We start from the raw sequence: 25,940 nt of genomic DNA, 5'->3' as shown, positions 1-25,940 counted from the left end.
GCTCCTGAAGCAAGGAGGGAATTACAAGTCATCCACTTTGATATACCTGCAGTCATACAGAATCAGTAAGGATCCCAGACTTTTAAAGTCCCGATAGACATTACAGGACCCAAGTGAGTCTTTCCAAAAATCTAGTATTCCAGAATGATTGAATCTTTTTAATTTAAATTCCACAGCTGCCATGATTGGAATTGATTCTATCTGTCTGAATCAATGATCCACAGATCAATTCAGTGTCAACACAGATTTGCCTTGTGAAAAAAAATCTGCATCCAATAAAGATAAAATTTGAATTTGCAATCATATCAACATGGTGATAATTCCTACAAACCACAGAGCAAAAACTGAAAATGCCAGGCTGAATATATGGTAACAAACGTGGGGTGGCATATATGCTAATATATAAGAACCATTATTATTCTAATTTTGCAACAGATCTGTACAATTAATAAGATTACGACTCCCATTCCACTAAACAGCAGAGATCACAAAGCCCCCTGCTGTATAAACACTAAGTTGAACGGATATACCAAATCTGATTTGTATTCTGCCATTAACAGACTATGAATATCTTACTTTTAAGATTTATTTTCAAGATTGTTTCCCTTTTCCTTTCCACCCATGAAGACATTGACATTTAAGTATGTGTTTCCAAAGACGCTTGTAAACTTCCATAAAGTGCCAATTCTTCCGAAGTGTTCCCAAACAAGCTTGATATGTAACCTCGCAGGCAGAATAACTTGAAAATAATGTTGCACTTATTTAAATACAGTAATTAAGCTTTCAGTAGAAGTCACTAGATTGTAATTAGGAATGGAATATAATATACCAAGGCCAAAAACAACACCTAATTACTTGTCTATTTCAGAGCAGGAAACAGCCTGCCATTTTCTACTGATCGATATTACATCATATTGCATTTACTCACTGTGCTATTGAGGGAAGCCTTACATTATATTACCACCTTCATTTAATTTCAGAGTAAATTACAAATATTCTTTCATCCTGACTTGTTCAAACACTGCTGAGACTGATTTCGTTGCTGTTTCTTACAATGACTAAATAAAACATGACTGCACAAGTTCCTTTTTGCCAGGGATTGTTATGATCTATGAAGGTTGGCGGCTGAATAGCTGAGATCATTAATTCAAGATACCTAATGATAAGCAAAATGTGGCTGTTTATTTTTATTTTATAGCAGTATAAAGGTTCTTTATAACCATTTTTTCTCCTAATCCTTGGAAAATTATTAAAGTGTGTTTTTGTTTCTCTTAAATTTCAAAACATGGAAATCCTTAGTCATCCACTTCATCAAAGTTCAAACTGCTCTATATTCTGTGGAGTGGTCAGGTAGCAAGGATCAGAACTTATCTCAATGTTTGAGTCCAACCTAAAGTCCTTAGACCATTCGGCCCTTCGAGCCTGCACCGCCATTCAATATGATCATAGCTGATCATCCAACTCAGTATCCTGTACCTGCCTTCTCTCCATACCCCCTGATCCCTTTAGCCACAAGGGCCACATCTAACTCCCTCTTAAATATATCCAATGAACTGGCCTCAACTACCTTCTGTGGCAGAGAATTCCACAGATTCACCACTCTCTGTGTAAAAAATGATTTTCTCATCTCGGTCCTAAAAGACTTTCCCCTTATCTGCAGTTTAGGATTCCTACCATTGCTACCCAGAAGAAAGTAGAAATACTGCATCAGATTCAGATTCAGATTAGTTTACTGCCATATACACCAGGGTGCAATGAAATTCCTAGTTCACATGAAGCTCTCAGAGTAAACAATAAATACAATAAGTACACAATAAACACAACAAATGTGAAAACAGTCGAATGGTGAAGGATGGTAGTGCAAAATGAAGTTGTATAATAAAGTGTAATAATCGAATAAATGAATAAGGTCAAATTAAGAGTACATTTGTCAGTATGTGTCAGCACCTCTGAAAAAATGTGATTGCTTCGTGAGTCTGATAGCCAATGGGAAGACGCTGTTCTACCTAATTTAGTCTAGTCTAGACATCCAGACATGGGGAGAACATACAAACTCTGTACAGGCAAGCACCCATAGTCAAGACCGAACCCGGGTCTCAGGCGCTGTAAGACAGTAGCTCTACTGCTATGCCATTGCAAGAGAAGAGTAGTTGCCATGCCAGACTGAAATGGATCCCATCAAATATTCTATAGGTCAAAAGAATCCTTGTGGACATGCTGAATTTTCTAGGATGTCTACGAAAGTAGGTACATGGATGCGCTTTCCTGAACATTGCATCAATGTGAAAGAGCCAGATTACATTGCTCATGATATGGATACCAAGAAACTTGTAGTTGTTGACCATCTATCTCTATGGTAGCACCATTGGTGAGGACAGGATATGTTTACCACACAAACCTCTCTACTCAGCCTCTTTAGGGAAAAAACGAATACTTTTATCTTGCTGATGTTGCCTTGATAGTTTCTCTGTCTATTTCCTGTATTTTGTCTCATCGTTGTTATTGATCCGACCAACAAGTGTTATCACCCATGAACTTAAAGTACAAGTTTTAGTGCCTTGCTTGGCCACACAGTCATGGTGTATTGAGAGTCAGGGTGGAGGAAAGATTATAAACAATTGCAACTGACAGAGGTCTGCCCATTAGTAAGTCAGAAGTCAGTTACAGAAAGAGGCCCCAGGTCCAAGGTCCAGAAGTTTAGGGATGAGTTTATTTAGTGTTATGGTGTTGAAAGCTATCAGTAGTCAATGAATAGCATCCTGATATGAGTGTTATTGTCAAGGCTGAATGTAGATCGATAAGTGAGATAAGTGTAGACCTATTTTTCTAGTAGGCAAATTACAAGCATTCTAGATTGGCACAGATGTGGTGATTACCAATCTTTCAAAGCACAATATACTTAATGTGTTGATTAGGGAGCTTAAGGTAAAGTAACCCTTATGAGGTAGTGACCATCTATCTATAATAATATAAACACTGATCTTGGATATGAATGTATTTATTTGTGTGTGTCTTGTTAGTCTGTGATTCACATCTCCTCAAAAACCTGACACGCTCTGCTTGAAAAATGTTTTTCTCATCTCAGTCCTAAAGGATTTCCCCTTTATCCTTAAACTGTGACCCCTTGTCCTGGACTTCCCCAACATCGGGAACAATCTTCCTGCATCAAGCCTGTCCAACCCCCTAAGAATTTTGTACGTTTCTATAAGATCCCCCCTCAATCTTCTAAATTCTAGCGAGTACAAGCCGAGTCTATCCAGCTATCCTTATTAGAAATGGTCAGATAATTCCTACTAAGTTACTGAAAACAAGGATTTATAGAAGAAAATATACCTGAATTAAGCAAAGCCACATCAGCATGCGTGGCTTCAAGCATGGCATTGGTAACAAGGTTCCCTAGACTGCTTTCTGATTTTCTTACTGTGGTGAAACGGCCATCCAGTTCTACCTCTATCTGACAAAGCACTTCTTCCATCAGGTGCTGTATAGATAAAAATGAAAGTCTGTAACTTTTTTAATTTTTTATTTATGGTGAATACTCTAGTAAATTATCAACTGGTACCCGCTTCAAACCAGATCTCAGTTCATTATGATTATATATACACTAATTTTAAGTACTGAATATTAACCAAACTAATTGCATTACATGTTTTTAAGGTCCTCTGATCAAGCTGTGTGGTCAAAAAATGAATCAGAAATCAAGAGCTGCAAAATACTCCTCCAGCTAAGTAACAATATGCAGCATAGTGGAAGATGTACCAAGTCCTTTGGGGGTGGGAGGGGTCTAAATACTGAACTGCAACTTATGGTGTAAACAATATAAACTTTAATTTATTTTATGTGTCATTTTTAATTTCATGATCCCTTTCGAGGAATTTTCTACTCAAAGACAACCCTATCAATTAGATATTGAATCATTCTACTTCAGTGTAGCATTCTCGTGTCCACTGGTCTATAAGGCTTCTACAACCAAAAAAATATCCACAGCTAGCAACATGTCATTAAAAAAATGTTAGATGCTTTAATGTACTTTCAATAGACAATAACCAATAGGGGCAGGAGAAGGCCATTCGGCCCTTCGAGCCAGCACCACCATTCAATGTGATCATGGCTGATCATCCCCAATCAGTACCCCGTTCCTGCCTTCTCCCCATATCCCGATTCCGCTATTTTTAAGAGTTCTGTCTTGAAAGCATCCAGAGAACCTGCTTCCACCGCCCTCTGAGGCAGAGAAATCCACAGACTCAGTTGAACTCCACTCAGTTGAACTAACACTAGTGCAGTGATTCCAAATGATGCTATTTGTCAGATAAACTTAAACTGCAATGGTAGCAAATATACATCTTCAATTGATAATAAAAGGTTTTATGAACACTGTAATTCTGCAAACAAATAGGTCAATTGACCCAACAAAAGATTCAAGTTAACCTGTTATGTTTTTAGATATCTGATGCCAGCCAAATCACATCAGAGGTCAGAGATATTACCCCCCAGTAGCTCAGAGATATGAAGACAGATATCAACCAGCTTTTGGCAAACGCTGTCAAAGCAAGGGTTTGTGCATTCAGGAGTGGAAAGGGGAAGGGTATTTCCGTTTCTGGATGTGTAGACTTAAAGCAAAAATGTATCCTGAGCAACACAAACAAAGAAGATACTGAAGCTAATACCTAATCTTGTGAATACAATTGCAGTCATTCACCAAAAACACCAATAACAAAGAACAAGATCTATAGTTAGGAAAACCGCACCATAGGAAATCTTAAATACATATATTACAAATATATATATATATATATATAAACTGTGGACAATATGATTAACTATGAATATATAAGTATACTAGACTAAGTGGGACCCGTTGGGTCCCATGTTCACATGGGAGGGCTGGTCCCCCAATGCAATATTCCACCTCTCCACCAATTCCAATATCGGTGGCCAGTGTGAGTGGGGGGAGGGGGGGGGGGCTTTCTGGAGCGCTAGTATGGGTATTGTGGGCTGAAGGGACTGGTTTCTAGAGGGCTAGTATGGACATTGTGGGCCAAATGGATTCTTGGGGTGACAGCTCAGTCACTCAAGCCTGATGTGCTGGCAGCTCACTCACGGCTGGTGGGCGAGCAGTTGACTCACATTCCATTTCAAGCAGGGTGCGAGGCCACCAAATTCAAATGCAGTTTCCTACCATTTCAAGCAGGGTGCAAGGCCACCAAATTCAAATGCAGTTTCCTACCATTTCAAGCAGGGTGCAAGGCCACCAAATTCAAGTGCAGTTTCTTACCACTTCAAGCCGGGTGCAAGGCCTCCAAATTCAGGTGCAGTTTCCTGCCACTTCAAGCAGGGTGCAAGGCCACCGAATTCAAGTGCAGTTTCCGACCATTTCCAGCAGGGTGCAAGGCCACCGAATTCAAGTTCAGTTTCATATCACTTCAAGCAGGGTGCAGAGCCACCAAACACAAGTGCGGTTTCCTACCACTTCAAGCAGGGTGCAGGGCCACCAAACTCAAGTGCAGTTTCATGCCACTTCAAGCAGGGTGAAAAGCCACCAAATGCTAGTGCTGTTTAATGCCATTTCAAGCAGGATGCAAGGCCACCAAATTCAAGTGCAGTTTCATACCACTTCAAGCAGGGTGCAAGACAACCAAGTTGAAGTGCAGTTTCATACCATTTCAAGCAGGGTGCAAGGCCACCAAATTCAAGTGCAGTTTCATACCATTTCATGCAGGGTGCAAAGCCACCACATTCAAATGCAGTTTCATACCATTTCAAGCAGGTTGAAACCACCATAAAACCACACACAACACCACATAAACACCACACTCACAATTCAGTAGACATTCAGTGTGTTCAGTTGATTCACAGCTCAGACAGAGTCGTGACCTCTCCCTCCCCCATCTTGCAGAGACCGAGCCATATCCACACTTCCGGTTTTTAATCCCTCCGCCATCCCACCAGAAGTGGCGTGGCCTTCATGGCGTGAGTGACAGGAGAGAGATTTTCAACATTTTTTTAAACGCTAATAACACTTTTATTTTTCATTGATGGGAAGAATCCTCTGCACCTGATGAGTGGAGGGGGACTGAGTAAGATGGCCAAAAATCACAGCCGTAAGTGGTAGCGTTTTATCTAAAATCAATATACAGTGCAAACAGGAAGTTGTCAAGTTACCACCAACAACTATTTGCAGTGCAGCATTTCAAAGCAGTTACCACCACCAACAACCATTTGCAGTGCAGCATTTCAAAGCAGTTACCACCACCAACAACCATTTGCAGTGCAGCATTTCGAAGCAGTTACCACCACCAACAACCATTTGCAGTGCAGAATTTCGAAGCAGTAACCACCAACAACCATTTGCAGTGCAGCATTTCAAAGCAGTTATCACCACCAACAACCATTTGCAGTGCAGCATTTCAAAGCAGTTACCACCACCAACAACCATTTGCAGTGCAGCATTTCAAAGCAGTTACCACCACCAACAACCATTTGTAGTGCAGCATTTCAAAGCAGTTACCACCACCAACAACCATTTGTAGTGCAGCATTTCATAGCAGTTACCCCCACCAACAGCCATTTGCAGTGCAGCATTTCAAAGCAGTTACCACCACCAACAACCATTTGCAGTGCATCATTTCAAAGCAACCACATTTTCATTTTCAAACCACATTAAGGGCACTCACAGTTGAGTAGACATGTGTTCAGTGTTATTCACAGCTCAGAGACGTGACCCTCTCGCTTCCTCCATCTGAGTGCGGTGAGACTGAGACTGAGAGCGGCACAACACTTCCGGGTTTTATATCCCTCCCCACTCCGACCAGCAAGGGAAGCAGAGAGAATGTCAACATTTTTTAAACATTAATAACTTTTCTTTTTCATTGATGGGAAAAATCCTCTTGTCCTGCGCAGCGGAGGGGGACTCTGAGTAAGATGGCAAAAAATCACAGACGTAAGTGACAGCGCTTTTTCAAAAATTATGAAACAGAAAAACAGGAAGTGGTCAAGATCTTACTTTTAGTAATATAGATGCCATTTCTGAGCTTTCTCCAATCTAATCAAACAATTAATATGAAGCCCTTATATTTCAACACTTGCAATCCATTCTACACATCCTCTTGTATCATTTATCTCTGCACCCCATTTTTGTTATCAGCTGTTGTGCCATTCATGGATCTGCATAAAGGGACACCCCCAAAACTGAATTATTCTCAAAAGCTTTGAACCACTCTTAACCAACTTGAAACCAGGAAATATGTTGGCAAGAACTAGCTTTCACGTCCCTTCCAAATTAATTAATATTTACAAGTTTGAAATCACAGAATGTAAAAAAAAAACTCACACTTTATTAAAATAGCAGCTAAAATGTTGCACAGTAGGAAATCACCTAATGCAAATCCAAAATTGATCACCTCATGGAGACGATGTGGAATAAATACTCTTTAACCACAATAAGACTTTTCATGGTAAATATCTTTAGAATGTATGTGCTTTGAACAAGAATATTTTGCATTACTAATTATCTGTTCATTCAATGTCAACAAACAACATTAAGTTATACATATGATTAAACAGAGAAGTATGTTCCATCAAACTCACTGTTCAGACAAACTGATAGAATAAAAATACATTGTTAAAATCATTAGTCTGTGGTCAACATACCTCCAAATTATATGTAAATTCATGGACAATGTTGCTCACAAAAGTATCTTCCTCCAAATCTTTTACAATGTCTACCTTTTGTGTGCTGTACTTGTAATCATTCTCAAGAGTTCTTGTAATGTCAATTTTGGTTAGGCTTCTGAAGTCTGATCCACTTTTGATGATTAGAGTTCCATTAATCACTTTAGTGCCATAGTCATGATCATGACCTCCTAGAATTAGGTTTAATCCGTCAGCATTTCTTGCAAGTCTAATATCATTACTCCATTTCATGTGTGTCAAGGCAATCAGAAGTTGTGCACCTTTGGTTTGAAGATCTTGAGAAAGTTGGTTAGCAACAACGACATAATCAATAAAGTTCACATTTGTCTTATCGATAGTTGGTAAAGTATCAATCCATTCTTCCTCCACCAATCCCATCAAACCAATTTTTACACCATTCCATTCTAATATCTTGCTTTCTATACCATGTCCTAGTGGTTCAGAAGTAAATAAGTCATATACATTGCTGAGCAACCAAGGGAAGGTCATCTCTGATATTATTTCTTCCAACAGGTCAACACCAAAGTCAAATTCATGATTTCCTGTAAGCAAAAAATCCTGTAAACAAAATGTACTGATCCATTTCTGAATGCAGCCATAGTGAAATGCAAAATAATTTCAGCAATAAAAATGGAGAAAACCACATAAATTCTGAAACGATGATACACAAGACTGCAGATGTTGAAATCTGCAGCAGTTTCTTTCTGCAGTATGTTTTTGCATAAAATCTGATATGGTAATTACAGAAACCTTTAACTATAGCAGATAAAAGTAATGGCTAGCCATTATATACATTAGATTTATCTATTTTACTGAAAGTAATTTCAATCAGAAGAAAACATAATATTTGAATGAAATATGAAAATCGAGGTAACAGATATCAACTCATAATACAAAATTACTCACCAAATACTGCACACTGTACTCCAAAAGCATTGAGAATTGGTATCATGTGTCGTCCTTTTGTAGTTGTACTTAGAAGGGAAGGATTTAAACAGTCACCACTAAAAAGGATCAGGGGATTTAGTGCTTTAAATTGTTTTAATGCTGTGGCAAACCTGTAAAAAATTGATGAGTTGGTGAAATAAAATAAATCAAGAAAACCAAACAAATACACTTGTGAAAATAAAAAAAACTGCAAATGCTGGTACTGTGAAACATACACAAAAAATCCTGTAAGCACTCAGCAGGTCATGCAGTGTCTATGAAACAGAGTTAATGGTTTAGGTCAAATATCCTTTGTCAGTCCTGGGAAAACAAGTTGGTTACAGTTACAGAGAGGATGAGGGAATATCGCTGTTAAGATGAGGTCAGGGTTGCTGGGATAAACTGTAAAAGGGCTCAGTTCGGCAATGGGATTGAAGAGGGAAAATGAAAAAAAAACCATATATCAGATTCTTCTGACTCTTCCCTTCCCTTTCTGGATATTTCTGCCTCCATTCAGGACAGGTTAGCGGCAAGTGTACACTACAAGCCGACAAAGTCCCATTCCTCTGCAGAGATGTCTGCCTGTCCCACTGAGTTACTCCAGCATTTTGTGTATATCTTCGGTGTAAACCAGCATCTGCAGTTCCTTCCTATACAAAATCCCACAGCTCTACATCCCTCAAGCTGCCTCCTGCAAAGACTCCATCCAATTCTCCCGTTTTGTTAATCTTTGTCATATTCACTCAGATAGTAAGACTTTCCATGGAAAAGTACCTGAGATGCCTTTCTTCGTCTTGAACTGTGACTTTCTGCTATCATTATTAACCAAACATTTGACTACATCTCATCTATTTCCTGAACTTCTGCTCTCACACCCTGTCATAGAGCCATACTGCTGTCTAGCAGGGAAACCTGCCCTTCGACCCATCTTTTCCATGCTGACAAGATGGCAATTTGGGTTAGCCCCATTCGCCTGCATTTGTACCATAGCCCTCTAAATCTTTCTTATCCACATATCTGTCCAAATGTCCCTTAAAGGTCGTAATTGCATCTGCTTCTACCGTTTCCCTTGGCAGCTCATTCAGAAGCAGACTACCCCTGAGTGAAAAAGCTTCCCCTAAGAACCCACTTAAATCTCTCACCTCTCACCTTAAGTCTACACCCTCAAGTTTTTGAATTCTCCCTTGGGCAAAAGACTACGAACATTTGCTTTATCTTTTTCTCTTGTGATCTTGTACACCTCAATAAGTTCACCTCTCAACCTCCTACGCTCAAAAGAAAAAAATCCCAGCCTATCCAACCTATTCCTCTAACTCAATCATGCAAGTCCGGGCAACATCATGATGAATCTTGTTTGGACCTTTTCCAACTTAATAACATACTTCCTATAGCTGGGCGACCAGGAACTGCACACTACTCTTAGATGTATCTCACCAAGAACTTGCATTACTGTGTCATGATGTCAAAAATTTGTGTATACAATACCCTTCCCAATGGAGGCAAATGTGCTGAACGCCTTCTTCACCACACTATCTACCTGGCTCACCACTTTTAGGGAACCATGCACTCGTACTCTGAGATTTCTCTGTTCTGCAATAATCTCCAGGGCTCAACCATTTACTGTGTATGTCCTGCCCTGGTTTGACATCCCAAGTGCAAAGCCTCACACTTGTCAGAGTAATATTCCATTTCCATTTGCCATTTCTTAGCCCACTTTCCCAACTGATCTAGATCTTGTTGTGAACGTTACCTTTTCAGAAATGCTGATACTCCTGCCGAGTTGCTCCAGCATTTTGTGTCTAGTCCATTTTGGACTAATCCAAATTGGCTAGTCCACTTTGGATTCCATGCAATCATTCATGAGCGATCTTGTCAAAGGCCTTGCTAAAGTCCATATGGACAACGTGCCCAGCCCTCATCCAACCACTCGGTAACCTCTTCAAAGACTATCAGATTTGTGAGACACACCCTTGGTCCTCACCTCCCACCTCACCACCCGTTGTGTTCAATGGATGAGCCCTTTCAATTTCCACCAGGATTCTTCATCTTCCCTCCCCTTGCAACATTGTGCAAGCACTATTCAATTCACAACTCCCTGGTCTGTTCTTCGGTAGCCGCCAAACACTATCCTTCTTATGACATTTTAACCATATAACATATAACCATATAACAATTACAGCACGGAAACAGGCCAACTCGGCCCTTCTAGTCCGTGCCGAACACTCTGTCTTAATTTAATAGCTTTTATGTTGCTTTGTTCATGCTCTCTATATATATATCTCTATACTTCTAAAACTCTGATCTTGGATGTGAATTTATTTGTGATGTTCGTGTGAGTTTCACATCTCCTCGAAAACACGACACGCTAACGATGACATTTTTACTTATACCGATAGAGGTTTACGACATGATGTCAAAAATCGCCTTATCTGAAAATTTCATGCATTATTTCTCGAGTTATTTATGAAAATGTTCAAAAATTTCTAATAACAGAAAATAAAGGAGATGGTCTCGCTGATGACGTCACAATGGATCTGACTGCCTGCCTCTGCTCGCGCTGCGAGTGACGTCATCTCTGTTCTGTCTTCTGTACTTCTTGGCTTCTTATCTTTCACTTCTTTAAATTTGTCACTTAGTGTTTTTAAACTGGTGCTCAGGTCGTGCTGCGCTCTCCGCTGGGCTCCTTGAAGTTCTAGAACATGGCGACGTTATCGCCGAGCGGGCGCGGGGCAGCGCGATGGGAAAGAGGCAGTGGCGGCCATTACTCCCTTTGGGAGAGGCCGTCTATGGAGACCTGCGATTCCTCCGTCGATCGCAGGGACTCGTGGAATCGTGACGCCTTTTCCTCGCTGGTGATCCTGATCCCACCTGACGATCTCTGGCCGTCACGGGGGACGACCTCCTCTCCGTCTCTCCCGCCCGATCGTCTGTCATGCGGGTGGGTTGACTTTCCCTTGCGGAAGCCACGATCGACCGGCCCTCCGCTGCTTTTCACCGTCCTCAGATCGCGCCCTCCTCCTCTCCCCCCCTTTCCCTCTCCCCCCCTCCCCTCTCCTCCCTCCCCCTCCTCTCTCCCCCTCCTCTCTCTCTCCCCTCCCCTCTCCCCTCCCTCCCCATCTGCCTCCCCTCCTCTCCCCCTTCCCCCCTCTCTACCCCTCCCCCCCCTCCCCATCCACCTCTCCCCCCCCCCCTCCCGTCTCCCCCCATTCCCTCCCCTCACTCTCCCTCCCCGTTTATGGGGGGCGTGGTTAGTGTGTGTGTGAAGCGGAGGTGTTGTGCGTCAGAGGTTCACCTGCACCTCCTCCAACCTCATCTATTGCATCCGCTGCTCTAGGTGTCAGCTGCTCTACATCGGTGAGACCAAGCATAGGCTTGGCGATCGCTTCGCCCAACACCTCCGCTCGGTTCGCAATAACCAACCTGATCTCCCGGTGGCTCAGCATTTCAACTCCCCTTCCCATTCCGAATCCAACCTTTCTGTCCTGGGCCTCCTCCATGGCCAGAGTGAGGCCCACGGTAAATTGTAGGAGCAGCACCTCATATTTTGCTTGGGCGTACCCCAGCGGTATGAACATTCACTTCTCCAATTTCAGGTAGTCCCTGGTTTCTCCTCACTTCCCAGCTCTCCCTCAGCCCACTGTATCCGCCTCTTCCTTTCTTCTTCCCGCCCCCCCCTCACATCAGTCTGAAGAAGGGTCTCGACCCAAAACGTCGCCTATTTCCTTCGCTCCATAGATACTGCCTCACCCGCTGAGTTTCTCCAGCATTTTTGTCTACCTTAAACGTTGTCCATATGGTTTTAATGTTCTCTGGTATTTAAAATGTTTCAATCAGTTAAAAGTTAAATTTTTATTTTATTTTTTTGACATTCACAAACATTCAAAACTCGTTAATACGTCTGACCATCGGTAAGCCTGTAGATATATATGGCTGTGTATTTCAGCTTGAACATCCATTCAAAACTGAGATTCCCTTATGCAGAAGGTTGGAACTGTCCAATGCTGTAGATAAACACATTTTTGATGGGCATTTAAGAAATCATTGAATCTGGAAATGGAAATAAAATAGAAATGTGGGTGTGACATGGAATTAATCTGCACTGTTAAAGGGTCAATGGTTTCTTCTGCTTCCAGTTCTAATGATTTGATCACAAATAAAAACACTGTGGAAAGAATGAGGATATGCAACTCTGCAATACTGAGGAATGCGAAGTGTGTCAAAATATGGGGCTGTTCCTGGTAATGTTATATCAGTAGGACGATCTTAAATTTGTGTTAAGTCTGGGACTGTCATCTGAACGACGCTGGGAGTTGCAGCACCGAGTCTAATGTTATTTGGCTTTCAGTATGGCCTCCTGCAGATTGTACTCCAGGAGGCTAAATGCTTTCTACCAATATCGGTGAAGGATTTGAATCCTTAAGTTGTGCACCACGGAATCCTATGAATATTGGGAAAGGGGTTCAAAATATATAGGAGCAATTAGAACAAATGACTGTAATATGAGGGAATGGTGTCCTAGCATCAAGCAAATGGAAGAAAAATGTTGGGAAAATGACAAAAATCATGATTCGCAACTGTAGAGGGCTTACTGCTAGGGGAAGGAATGTGCTGGGACCTGAAACTGTTTCGAAACGTTTTGAAATATTTCCTTTTTCAAATGTAATTCCTTTATGATGCAAAGACAGGATGCTTATTGCACTCCTTGCAGCATTCATTTGTCAGGTGCAAACTTTGCTAATAATTCATTCCAAACGTTCCCTTGCAACGTAATGCAAGGATATTGATGATGCTACTTGAATTGCCAAGTTATTTCATTATTCGAATTTGGTCATGGTAAATTGAACACATGTCACTAGATCAATATTCCAAGTCTCTCGATATTAGTATAATATTCTAATAACGATGCCACTGTATCATTAAGATTACAACTCACAAAGCGAATTTTTCTTCCCAACTACATCACCCAAGTGTTGCTGCCATTAAAAAAAACCCTCTAATCTTTGGTCACGAAGCTGTGGAAATGTTATTGCAATGGTTTTGATTTTTCTACAAATCATGCAAATGTTCTATGCTTATGGCATGTACCGAATAAACTGGGGGGTTTCCGCTCAATTCACTCACAACCGTGATAAAACTCTCAGGGCGACGGGTCCACGTGGTTTAATAACTCACACCTTACACCGTGTAAACGTGTAAAAAAGAATGACCGTAACCTGGACGCGCCCCCCACGGGCTCCTCTGCACGCGGCTGGATCTCATAGACATCATTGAAGTGGAGGATGGTTAGAAGCGGGGCCTGTGCAGCAGATGCTTCACTCGACGCCGTCGTCGTTGCCGCCGCCATCTCCTGACGTTGGCAGCAACGGCCCGGGAGCCGCCAGCAACCGCCCTGCCGTCGTTATAGCAACGTCGAACCTCGGCGGCCTCGCAGCACCACGTGCGGGGCGCCAGGCTCATTGTGACGAATTGCGCGCGCCCCGAGCTGGGGAGATGAGTCGCGCACGGGTCCTGAAAGTAGCGCTGCCACTGATGTGACTTGGAAACAAAGAGGCGAAGCGGTGTGAACCCCTGAATTAATTAAAGTGGGCTGTCAGTCACACTTATGCCCCTGTTCCACTTAAGGACACCTGAACGGAAACCCCTGGAGACTTTGCGCCCCACCCAAGGTTTCCGTGCGGTTCCCGGAGGTTTTTTGTCATTCTCCCCACCTGCTTCCACTACCTGCAACCTCCGGCAACCACCTGCAACCTCCGGGAACCTTGGGTGGGGCGCAAAGTCTCCAGAGGTTTCCGTTCAGGTTTCCTAAATGGGACAGGGGCATTAACCTGTACGAAATATATTCTATATCATAAGCTGTATCGCGTTGTCCATGAATTAGGAAACAATAGAAAACTTTTGTTTCCTCTATGTCCAAATGGAAGATGGTACTGTAAAATTAGAATATTTCACTAGCAATCATAACATTATCAAAACTTTAAATATTGCATAGGTATAAGATTTCCCGTCAAATGTTCTGCGATATGGTTTTACTTTTAAAATCTCAAGTTATATCTGGATACAGTGAAAATACATCACTTTTCCTTTTTTTCTTTATTTATGTTGTAGTCGCTTCTCTTTTTGCAACACATTTTTCTTCTCAAATGAAACCTGTTGTTTAACAGGGATTATTCCTTAAGGCTACAGTAAACACAAGGTCTGAAGACTTGCTGGCCAACACAAGAAAGCGAAGATACTAAACGACAGTGTAATGTCATAGAAATTGGAAGTGGGTGCAACGAGGCTTGTTGCAAGACTTTTTGACTGAAAATAAAACTGCCCAACATTTCAATCAAATTCTAATTGTGCCCGTAGTGACAACAATGTCAATAGTCATAATAAAATTAATTTAAGTAAGTAAGTAAGTAAGTAAGTTTATTGGCCAAGTATTCACATACAAGGAATTTGCCTTGGTGCTCTGCCCACAAGTAACAACATGACATATAGTGACAGTTACAAATGACTCAGAAAACACTAAACATTAATAATAATAAAACATTAATCATAAAACACCATTGATCAAACATGTGAACCAATAAAATACCAGTTCAAAGGGAGGCTACAGATTTTTGGCTGTTGAGTAGAGCAACTACTCGTGGATAAAAACAGTTTTTATGTCTGGCTGTGGCAACTTTGACAGTCCGGAGTCGCCTTCCAGAGGGAAGTGATTCAAAGAGTTTGTGGCAACGGTGAGAGGGGTCAGAGAAGATCTTGCCCGCTTGTTTCCTGGCCCTTGCAGTGTACAGTTCATCAATGGAGGGAAGGTGCAGCCAATAACCTTCTCTGCTGATCAGACGATTCGCTGCAGCCTCCAGGTGTCGTGCTTGGTGGCTGAGCCAAACCAGACCATGATGGTGAAGGTGAGAACAGACTCTACGATGGCCGTGTAGAATTGGACCATCATTGCCTGTGGCTGATTGTGCTTCCTCAGCTGCCGCACGAAGTACATCCTCTGTTGTGCCTTTTTGACTGTGGAGTCGATGGTAGCCCCCCACCTAAGGTCCTTGGAGATGATGGTTCCCAGGAACTTAAATGACTCCACAGATGTGACTGTGGTGTTGTTGATGGTGAGGGGAGGGGGAGCTCTCCTAAAGTCTACAATCAGTTCCACTGTCTTAAGCGCATTGAGCTCTAGGTTGTTGCGATGGCACCAGGACGCCAGCTGTGACACTTCCTGTCTGTAGGCAGATTCCTCCCCATCCTGGATCAGTCCAATCAGGGTTGTGTCGTCCGCAAACTTGAGAAGCTTGACAGAGCTTGACAGAGACAATCACCTCATTGTTGTTACAGGTATCCATTTTCACATGATGCACATCAGGTCAACATATCAACTGAGACATATCATTATTGTGTTGGCCTCTGAATAACATTCTGTGATCTAGTTCCAAATGAGTCTAGCTATATACTGTAACAGGCAGTCTTATACTTACTTCCGCTGTGCTTCCAGCACATTTTTCTCTTCAATATAGGGATGGTAATTGAGGCCAGTGGGATTAGGCCTGTTCAATTCTATTCTGATATATTCCTCTCATGATTTTATACACCTCTATAAAATTGTGATTTCGATGGTTCATCCACACTTGTCACATTAACTTGAGAGCACATGCACCTGTTATTTCCCATCTCCTCCCACCATCTAAGGTTGAATCTTATGTTGTGATGCCAATGGACAGGAGTTTGAATAAGTGAGCAATGGTGGTAAAACTGAATGGTGCTTTGAACAATTGAGTGGTTGCTTACGAAGAACACGCTGAAATGTCACCTCCCCTCTCAACTTCTCTCTGATCGAAAATGACCTTGCATCTATCTCTTTTCCATTTCTGAGGAAGTATCAGAAAACCTGAATGATCATCTATCCACAAGGATAAGAAAGGCATAGCAAGAACCTGAATATGAATAAACTATATTTCCGTTAAAATCTCTATTCCATTTCTGACAATGTATCTTCCACCTGAAACGTTAACTCTCTCATTGCTCAGATGCTGCCCGGACCTGCTGAGCTTTTACCCAAAATTTTCTGTTTTTGTTTCACAATCTCAAATGTGGTGCACCTTCTTTTTGAAGTAGCGGTCCTGCATATATTGGTCTCCAGCTGATAATTGCATGTGCTCTCAAAGTTAACGAGCCAGGATTTCGCCGTGTAAGTGTGCCACATGCAAGCAAGGGTAAATTTATTGAGCAGTAAATCCAAACCCCGGACTCTCACTGAACTCCGTTGGGCATGGTTGTAGGGGAAATAGTGATTAATTTAATAAATACTTCCAACGATGGACACGGATCCAGTGCGGGGGGAAAAATCTCGACTTTCCCTTCAGACTATAAGAACCCACTCACTTCCCCTGTACGACCCTTCTTCTCCGGAGATAGTCACAAAATGCTGGAGTAACTCAGTCGGACAGGCAGCATCTCTGGAGAGAATGAATGGGTGACGTTTCGGGTCGAGACCCTTCTTCATCCATGCCTTATCTCCAGAGATGCTGCCTGTCCCGCTGAATTGCTCCAGCATTTTCTGTCCATCTTCGGTGTAAACCAGCATCTTTCCTCCACCATCTCCGGCGTCCCTTTCCACCTGTTCCAATGTGAATTTGGTTAAATGGCTCTTTCTTCCAACCCTCGCAATATCAATGGTGACCGACAATGCCACTAACATTTTTACCAATCCAATCTGTACGTAGAAATAAAACAAAACAGTTCAGGCGTGCCCTTTATTTGACCCACGATTATCATTGTATTGCTCTTCTTTGGGGGTCTAGCTGCCATCCAGATGTAGCTCGAAAAATCAGAAACTCCTGGAAACACTCAGAGATAGGGAGTTACGTTTTAGGTCGAAGACCCTTGATAAGAATTGGAAAGGAAAGAAAAGAGTTTTTTATGGAGATTCATTCTCAGATTGTTGCTATGCGTTTTCTTAACCCCGTGGTTCACGCTGCAAAACGGAGCTGCATTTTAACAGCTGTCAAGTGAAGCAAAGCTTCCCTCCCGTGTGATCTGTTATTAGAAATGACTGCCTCTGATGTTTTGTACAGCTACTAACAGGTGGTTATCGGATTCCTACCAATGAATTGGCATCCCCGAGAGAATATTTAAACGAATACAATGATCATTTCTACGGTAATAACAAAAATGACTCTTTTTTTAAATTCACACTATTTCTGTTCTCTGAAGCGTCTCCCTATATTTTCGCTCTTTCAGAAATACGTGTTTGTTAGGGGTTCTCATGTAACGGCGTTTCATAAAATTACCATGCGGAGAACGGAGGTGTAATATCGTGTAGACACACAATACTGGAGTAACTCAGCGGGTGAGGCAGCATCTCTGGAGAGAAGGAATGGGCGACGTTTATCGTGTATATGTATTAGCCGTTTGGCTTCATGGCGTGGTATGGCTACAGTACCACTGAAGCTCGGATCGATGCATGTTTTTAAGGTAAGGACAATGATTGTTTTGTTGAAGTAAACCGGAATCATATTTCACGCATAACAGTAAATACTTCGCGCTGAGGAAATTGCTCTGATTTAATTGCCATGTCACTTGCCTTCCTAATATTTGAACGTGTCGGTGTTAGCACACCGTGCAGAGGATGTGTCAACGCTGTCTCGCAGTTCCTTGGCTCACTGTCGGAGCAGCAAGAGTCAGCTCTTGACAATGTATTAATATTCCCGTCCTATCAATTGTTTTGTCGCCATCCACGTCAGCCTGTCTGATCCCTGCGCTTCGCATTCCCACCAAGGTTAGAACGGTAGACAGGCCATTCGGCGATACTTAACGTCAGAGAAAACGACTACGGCCACTTGCAATCACCTGGATTCTTCGGGGTATTTTTTTTTACGAAGATGACATTTAAAAATCCACTGTGGTTTCCCCACCCAGTGAGGAATTAAAAGCGAGATCGTTCCCACGTAAGATTCCTGCATCCGTCAAATTCTTAATGGAAACTCCTAAATCTTCGAGATGCGAATTCCTGCGCGATGTATTCACCATCCCACACTGTACGGAGCATGCTAACATTAGGATATTTCGCCTGATCCTAGATAGTGGTGACTCTGAAGCATGTTGAAAGACGAAAGCCAGCGCCTGCTTTGCAGCCTCAAGGTTATGTAGGGGAGGGAAGAGAAGGGGGGAGAAAATAGAAAATAACAATTTTCTTGCATTTTGTGAGCCTATTTATTTCCCGGAGAGCGCGATCTATCGCAACCCGCCTCACCCTAGCGAGGACCAGTTCATCTTGGATGTGTGTGCATGAATTCTACACAGATCGGGCGCAAAACCGCCCCAAGTCGCCCGGCTCCATTCTGCACCTCGGGAAGGAGTATAGACACAGAGCGGAGAGGCAGCTCCGAGTGCGCCGCTAAGTCGTTCCGTGACCCTGGACGAGTGTAGGAACTAGCAAACGCATTTTTAAATCTACATTGGCCCTCTCCACCCCCCCCCCCCCCCCCCCACCCCATCAAAACTACTTCCAATTTCGGTCACGTGCAAATGCACAACCATATTTGTTAATGTGGAGCAATGGCCTGAATGATGACTGAATGTCAGTGTTATTCTGACGCGTCTATTTATGGCGAGGGCTTATCTATTGCATGTGAGTTCATTGCATGTTGAAGTGCTTTACTGAATACTAAGTGGAGTTCCCGTGCCTAAAGGACTCGAGTCCCTTCTCTCTGCGTAACTAAAATCAACCTTGGCGTTTTAATTAAGTATCCGTGTAAACACAACTGTTTGATATGGGTGAACGATAGTGCATCATTCCGAGAAAGATCGAACATGTTTTCGTTTACCAACATTGTGCCAATTTATGGATCTCACACCAGAAACTAATCAGACTTATTTGCAGTTGTTGCTTTGATTTGCGGCTCAGATGGAAGCTGGACAGGTACAACTATTGGAGTTGTATTTATAGAAACATTTTAAGGGGGTCGCGATTGTTAATAGTGCATTGGTAACATCGCTACTTATTCGCTATATTGTAGGGGTTGTATGCATACACAATAGTGTATGATCGATGCTGAGTAGCTTGGCTATCCCGCTACTGACCTTCAATTTTATTTCCTGCTTAAGTGGTAGCAAAAGCACACCTTTTTATTTTTTCTAAACCCATTCCATCACTCCTTTGATTTAAAAAAAATAGGAACTACGGTAAAGTCTTCAAAGCGGTGATCAGATTTTTTTTTTTTTCAGATGGTTCAAGACTTCAACACCCAAGTGGCCCTTTTCCGCGAACTGGTCATTTCTATTGGAGATGCCTCTGTGGATTGTCCCTGCCTGCGATCTGAAATGCAGAAGACACGGACCAAGGGTTGTGAGATGGCACAAAGCGCACATCAAAAACTCTCCGCGATCTCAGGGTGAGTGAACACTTTAAACGCGATAGCTGCGAGGCTTTGAAATTGAACTAAAGTCGCATTCTCAAAAAAATTACTGAATATTATGAGTAAACTTGCCAAAAGAAGGTGAGGTTATCACAAAAGGTGAACCCATGAATGAATCGAGAGTTTTGAGATTTTTTTAATGCCTTTATTGCAAAATGATATCAGGCGATTAAACTTAGACCTTAGTGTTGTTGTTCGTCATTCTTGTTTCTCTGGTAGATTCCCGTGCCTGTCGCCTTTCTAACGTCGGTTTCTCCCTTGGAGAAGTTGACCTCCTTCACGGTTGGTCAGTACATTGGTGACACACGCATTGATCCAAGCGGACCTTCCAAAGTCCTCCGAAATATCACATTTGCAAAGTGACTTTACCGTGATAAAATTAAACGGTGGAAAAGTCACATTTATTTTCTGCCGGTGATTATTACCCTTGTTGGGGTCGTATATTGTTGGGCTCGTATATTAGTTATATTCAGTATAGACGTTGGGAGGTCATGTTGCAGTTGTATAAGACATTGGTGAGACCGCGTTTAGAATATTGTGTTCAGTTCTGGGCACCATGTTATAGGAAAGATATTGTCAAGCTTGAAAGGGGTCAGAAAATATTTACGAGGATGTTGCCAGGATTAGAGGGTCTGAGCTATAGGGAGAGGTTGAGTATTCCTTGGAGCGCAGGAGGATGAGGGGATATCTTATAGAGGTGTATAATATCATGAGAGGAATAGATCGGGTAGATGCACAGACTCTCATGCCCAGAGTAGGGGAATCGAGGACCATATGGCATAGGTTCAAAGTGAAGGGGAAAAGATTTAATAGGAATCTGAGTGGTAACTTTTTCACACAAAGGGGGGTGGGTGTATGGAACAAGCTGCCAGAGGAGGTAAACTCGCTTGGACCTAAATGATAATGCTTTCATAGTAATGATCAACTTGTATACAAATTAAAGCCAGAGGAGGTAGTTGAGGCAGGGACTATCCCAACGTTTAAGAAACAGTTAGACAGGTACAAGGATATGGACCAAGCGCAGGCAGGTGGGACTAGTATAGCTGGGACATGTCAGCTGGTGTGGGCAAGTTGGACTGAAGGGCCTGTTTCCACACTGTAGCACTCTATGACTATGGCTCTATGGTTGGCCCAACCCCCGGTTTGTCACCGTTCAATTGCAAAACTACTTGTTTCCAGTTATTACCTTTGATTCCATTCCTATACCATTGTGATCTCAGCAAAGGAGCTGGAGAGATAATTCAGTTTGCCAATTGGACTGTCGATGCTTAGTGGGCCTTCAGATGTAATGTTGGACAGAAATCCCATTTGCTTGTTCTACGGCTCCAGTAGATATAAAGTCCTGAGATTTAAAAAAAAAAATGATAAGTCCTACTGATTGACGTGGCTGTTCTTTAAAGGATTCTTGAAGGAACAGAGTTGACTGGATCCAGATCAATAGCATTGACCCTCTTCTTCCTGGGGCCAATTATCTTGACGTCAGTATTTTGGTTCTCATTTGATAAATAGCCACTTTTCCAATAGGAATGAAATGTGTGTCTAGGAGTTGCTAAATTCTAGAAAATAGAGAAATGGTTAGCAGATGTTTTAGAAAGATAATCACAGTCACATTTAAACTGTCTTTAGTGTCTGTTTGAAGTTATCTATTTAATTTGTATACAAGTTGATCATTACTATGAAAGCATTATCATTTAGGTCCAAACGAGTTACTGACAGATGGGTGCCATTGTATTAGTCGTGTCAGCACACAGAGAAGACAATAATGACTAGTGACTGTTTGAAAGGCTGTCACATTTTCTTTTTCTGTTGATTTACAATAGAAGAGAAAACTTAGCAGTAGGGCATATAGAACAGTACAGCACAGGAACAGCCCTCTCACCCCACAATGTCTGTGCAAACATGGTGCCTAGTTTAACGAAACTCCTCTGCCTGCATATGATCTCTAGTCCTCCATTCCCTGAATATCCATGTCTATTAAGCCACTTAAATGCCACTATAGGATTTTCTCCCATTACCACACTTGGCAGCGTGTTTCAAGCACCCAACACTCTGCATTTAAAAAAAACTCCCCCCCTCCACGCCAATTATTTTAAACATTGCTCACCTTTCTCACTTTCAAGCTTTGACATATCCACCCTGAGCAAAAGGTTCTGTTTGGTTACTCTAGCTATGCTTCTCATCTATCTATCTATATCTATATCTATGCATAACTAAAACTATCATCTTGTTATCTTCTGGTTTGCGTTGTTTTTACATTTACGCTAAAACAGTACACAATAACGCTACGATATTTCACCCTTACTCGCCATTCTCCTGTGCTGCAAGTGCAACAGGTTTTGTTCCGATCAATGGTATATTTTAGAAGTTATTATGGTTTAAAAATCTTTAAAAATGCGCATGTGCAGATTGGTCTCCTCTCCTGTCAGCCACCGCTGGGACGGGGACGTCCCTTCTTGCACCATCGCCGCACTGATTGGTCATGTCTGCTGTCAGTCACCATCGGAGCCCGCCTTTGCCTGGCGTTGCCCGGCGTGACTTCCGGTCGGCCCGGCCTCCGGTCGGAGGAGCGGCAACCTCAAGATCCTGGGGAGGTGAGGAGGGAGAGTGGGGGAATTGAGGGAGAGGAGGGGTAGGGAGGGAGAGGGGGGAAAGTGGGGGTGAGAAAGGAGACTGGGGGAGGAGGGGGGTTAGAGGGAGTGGAGGTGGGTAGGGAATGAGAGGGGTTATGGAGGGAGGGAGTGACTGAGGGTAGGGAGTGACTGAGGGTAGGGGAAGAGAGGGAGGGAGATGTGAGGGAGGGAGTGGAGGAGGGGAGGAGGAGAGGGGAGAGAAGAGGGATGGTGAAAACGAGGGTGCATGAGTGTTTGGGATGAGGGGAAATGAGCCACGCCTGCACTGATGTGGTGGAATGTTGCGATGGGGAACGGGTTACGTTGGTGGAATATTGCGATGGGAGAACCGGTGAGTGGTGGAAACGGATTGCGTTGGGGGAACAGGGCCCAATGGGCCAGGGGGGTAGGGAGGGGAGAGGGGTTTTGGAGGGAGGGAGGGAGTGACCGAGGGTAGGGAATGACTGAGGGTAGGGGAAAAGAGAGGGAAGGAAAGGTGAGGGAGGGAGTGGAGGTGGGGAGGAGGAGAGGGGAGAGAAGAGGGAGGGTGAAGAAGAGGGAGAGGGCGTGCTGGGGGATGTGGGGAGATGAGCCGAGCCTATGCAGTTGGGGACTATGGGTGAGTGGTGGAATAGTGCGTTGGGGGACGAGTTGCGTTGGGGGAACGGGTGAGTGGTGGAAACGGGTTGCGTTGGGGGAATGGGTGGGTGGTGGAATATTGCATTGGGGGACCGGGGCCCAACGGGTCCCACTTGGTCTAGTATATTACTAAAACTCTCATCTTGTTTCTATATTTCTATGTACCTATATTTAGGCAAAAACTGTACACAATAGCGCTACAATTTTTGCACAACCTTACCATTGTCCTGTAATGTCAATTAATCAAGTTTTGTTCACATTGATGGTAAATTTTACAAGTTAGTGACATTTTAAACTTTACAAAAAACACTTTATTTTCCACTTGCCCTGCTGTCAGCGGTGTTGCATCCCACAATGCCATCACAATGGGATCTCAAAACTCAGTTTTAAAAAACACAGCAGCGTTGCACCTCACAATGACATCAATGGGGGTAGGGAGGGGAGAGGAGTTATGGAGGGAGGGAGGGAGGGAGGGAGGGAGTGACTGAGGGTAGGGGAAAGGAGATGGAGGGTAGGGGGAAGGAGATGGAGGGAGAGGTGAGGGGGAGAGTGGGGAAAGGGAGGAGGAAAGGGGAAAGAAGAGGCAGGGTGAAGAGGAGGGGGAGGGAGTGCTGGGGATGAAGGGGAATGGAGGAAGATAGGGGTAGGGAGAGGGATGGCGAGGGAGAGTTGCCATGATTAGCGTCACAACGGGGATCTCTGGTGTCACAACGGGAACCTGTCAGCCACTCCATACCAGTTGGGGGCTATGGGTGAGTGGTGGAATATTGCGATGGGGGACCAGGCCTCCCATGTGAAAGAGACCCAGCAGGTTCGATGGTCTAATAATCTTATATACTTCTATCAGGTTTCCCGTCAACCTCTGACACTCCAGAGAAAACAATCCAAGTTTGTCCAACCTCTCCTTATAGCCAATACTCTCTCATCTAATGTGCACGTTGACTTCCCCAGTTACTCTTGGATCATTATAACACAGCCAAAGTTAATTGCACTCCAACTAATTAAGCTATTATGAGAAATTACATTTAAGAAAATAATAATTTCTGATATGGAATTAACAAACAAAGTTTCAAAAATATGTAGCACAAACAATAAAAGGGGCTCTAAGATAGACACAAAAAGCTGGAATAACTCAGCGGGACAAGCAGCATCTCTGGAGAGAAGGAATGGGTGATGTTTCGGGTCGAGACCCTTCTTTAGACCACATCAGTCTAATGTAGGGTCTCGATCCGATACGTCACCCATTCCTTCTCTCCAGAGGTGCTGCCTGTCCTGCTGAATTACTCCAGCTTTTTGTGTCTACCTTCGATTTAAACCAGCATCCGCAGTTTTTTCCTATACTAGGTAGGTAAAGGAGTTTAAGAAAAAAAGTGTAGACGTCTTCAAAAACTGTAGACTTTAGAATTTAAGAAAAATACAAGGACAAAAGAAAATGGAAGAATAGAAAGATTGAACTTGAATCTGGGCATGAATAGGTTAAGGTGAACCGCAGAAGAGATATGCAAAGAGTGAGGATTATGAAATTAAGAATTTAAGGCAATGGGCAAGTACCCAGTTGGTAACTCTGAGCTACCTAATTTAAAATAGACAATGATCTTTTGTCAACTATAAACTAATCTCTGTGGAATATATTTTGGAAGAGACTATCTCTTAACGATACTTCCATTTAGGCATTGATATGGCACAAATTTATTTCCTGTTAGAATATTAACCTGCAGTTTAGCATTCCTACCATTGTTACCCAGAAGAAAGTAGAAATACTGCATCAGATTCAGATTCAGATTAGGTTACTGCTATATACACCAGGGTGCAATGAAATTCCTAGTTCACATGAAGCTCTCAGTGTAAACAATAAATACAATAATTACGCAATAAACACAACAAATGTAAAAACAGTCGAATGGTGAAGGATGGTAGTGCAAAATGAAGTTGTATAATAATGTGTAATAATCGAATAAATGAATAAGGCAAAATTAAGAGTACATTTATCAGTATGTGTCAGCACCTCTGAAAAATGTGATTGCTTCATGAGTCTGATAGCCAATGGGAAGACGCTGTTCTACCTAATTTAGTCTAGTCTAGACATCGAGACACGGGGAGAACATACAAACTCTGTACAGGCAAGCACCCATAGTCAGGATCGAACCCGGGTCTCAGGCGCTGTAATGTAATTGTCAGTCTCCCTACCTGCTTCCACTACCTGCAACCTCCGGCAACCAACTGCAACCTCCGGGAACCGCAAGGAAACCTTGGGTGGGGCACAAAGTCTCCAGAGGTTTCCATTCAGGTTTCCGTTCAGGTTTCCTAAGTGGGACAGGGGCATTAGGCAGCAGCCCTACTGCTATGCCATTGCAAGAGAAGAGTAGTTGCCATGCCAGACTGAAATGGATCCCATCAAATACTCTATAGGTCAAAAGAATCCTTGTGGACATGCTGAATTTTCTAGGATGTCTACGAAAGTAGGTACATGGATGCGCTTTACTGAACATTGCATCAATGTGAAGGAGCCAGATTACATTGCTCATGATATGGATGCCAAGAAACTTGTAGTTGTTGACCATCTATCTCTATGGTAGCACCATTGGTGAGGACAGGATATGTTTACCACACAAACCTCTCTACTCAGCCTCTTTAGGGCAAAAACGAATACTTTTATCTTGCTGATGTT

General features: G+C 42.8%; 2 protein-coding genes across 2 annotated transcripts in view; one reads left to right on the top strand and one right to left on the bottom strand.

The window, feature by feature from the left end:
• LOC116981699 (trifunctional nucleotide phosphoesterase protein YfkN-like) overlaps window positions 1–13,963 on the bottom strand; it is a 32,694-nt gene extending 18,731 nt beyond the window's left edge. The window contains exons 1-4 of the mRNA XM_033034789.1: window positions 13,833–13,963; window positions 8,599–8,750; window positions 7,651–8,234; window positions 3,334–3,481 (exon numbers count right to left, since the gene is read on the bottom strand). Of these exons, the coding sequence (XP_032890680.1) occupies window positions 3,334–3,481; window positions 7,651–8,234; window positions 8,599–8,750; window positions 13,833–13,963 (1,015 nt within the window). The remainder of the gene's footprint in view (window positions 1–3,333; window positions 3,482–7,650; window positions 8,235–8,598; window positions 8,751–13,832) is intronic.
• A 5,289-nt stretch (window positions 13,964–19,252) lies between these two features.
• The window catches only part of LOC116978636 (regulator of G protein signaling 7 binding protein), a 50,151-nt gene continuing 43,463 nt past the window's right edge, over window positions 19,253–25,940 (top strand). Inside the window, exons 1-2 of the mRNA XM_033029924.1 lie at window positions 19,253–19,528; window positions 19,834–20,000. Coding sequence (XP_032885815.1) covers window positions 19,514–19,528; window positions 19,834–20,000 — 182 coding nt within the window. The 5' untranslated portion in view covers window positions 19,253–19,513. The remainder of the gene's footprint in view (window positions 19,529–19,833; window positions 20,001–25,940) is intronic.

This window comes from Amblyraja radiata, chromosome 1, assembly GCF_010909765.2.
Source record: "Amblyraja radiata isolate CabotCenter1 chromosome 1, sAmbRad1.1.pri, whole genome shotgun sequence".
NCBI classification, from domain to species: domain Eukaryota; kingdom Metazoa; phylum Chordata; class Chondrichthyes; order Rajiformes; family Rajidae; genus Amblyraja; species Amblyraja radiata.
This window is presented reverse-complemented; position numbering and strand designations above follow the sequence as displayed.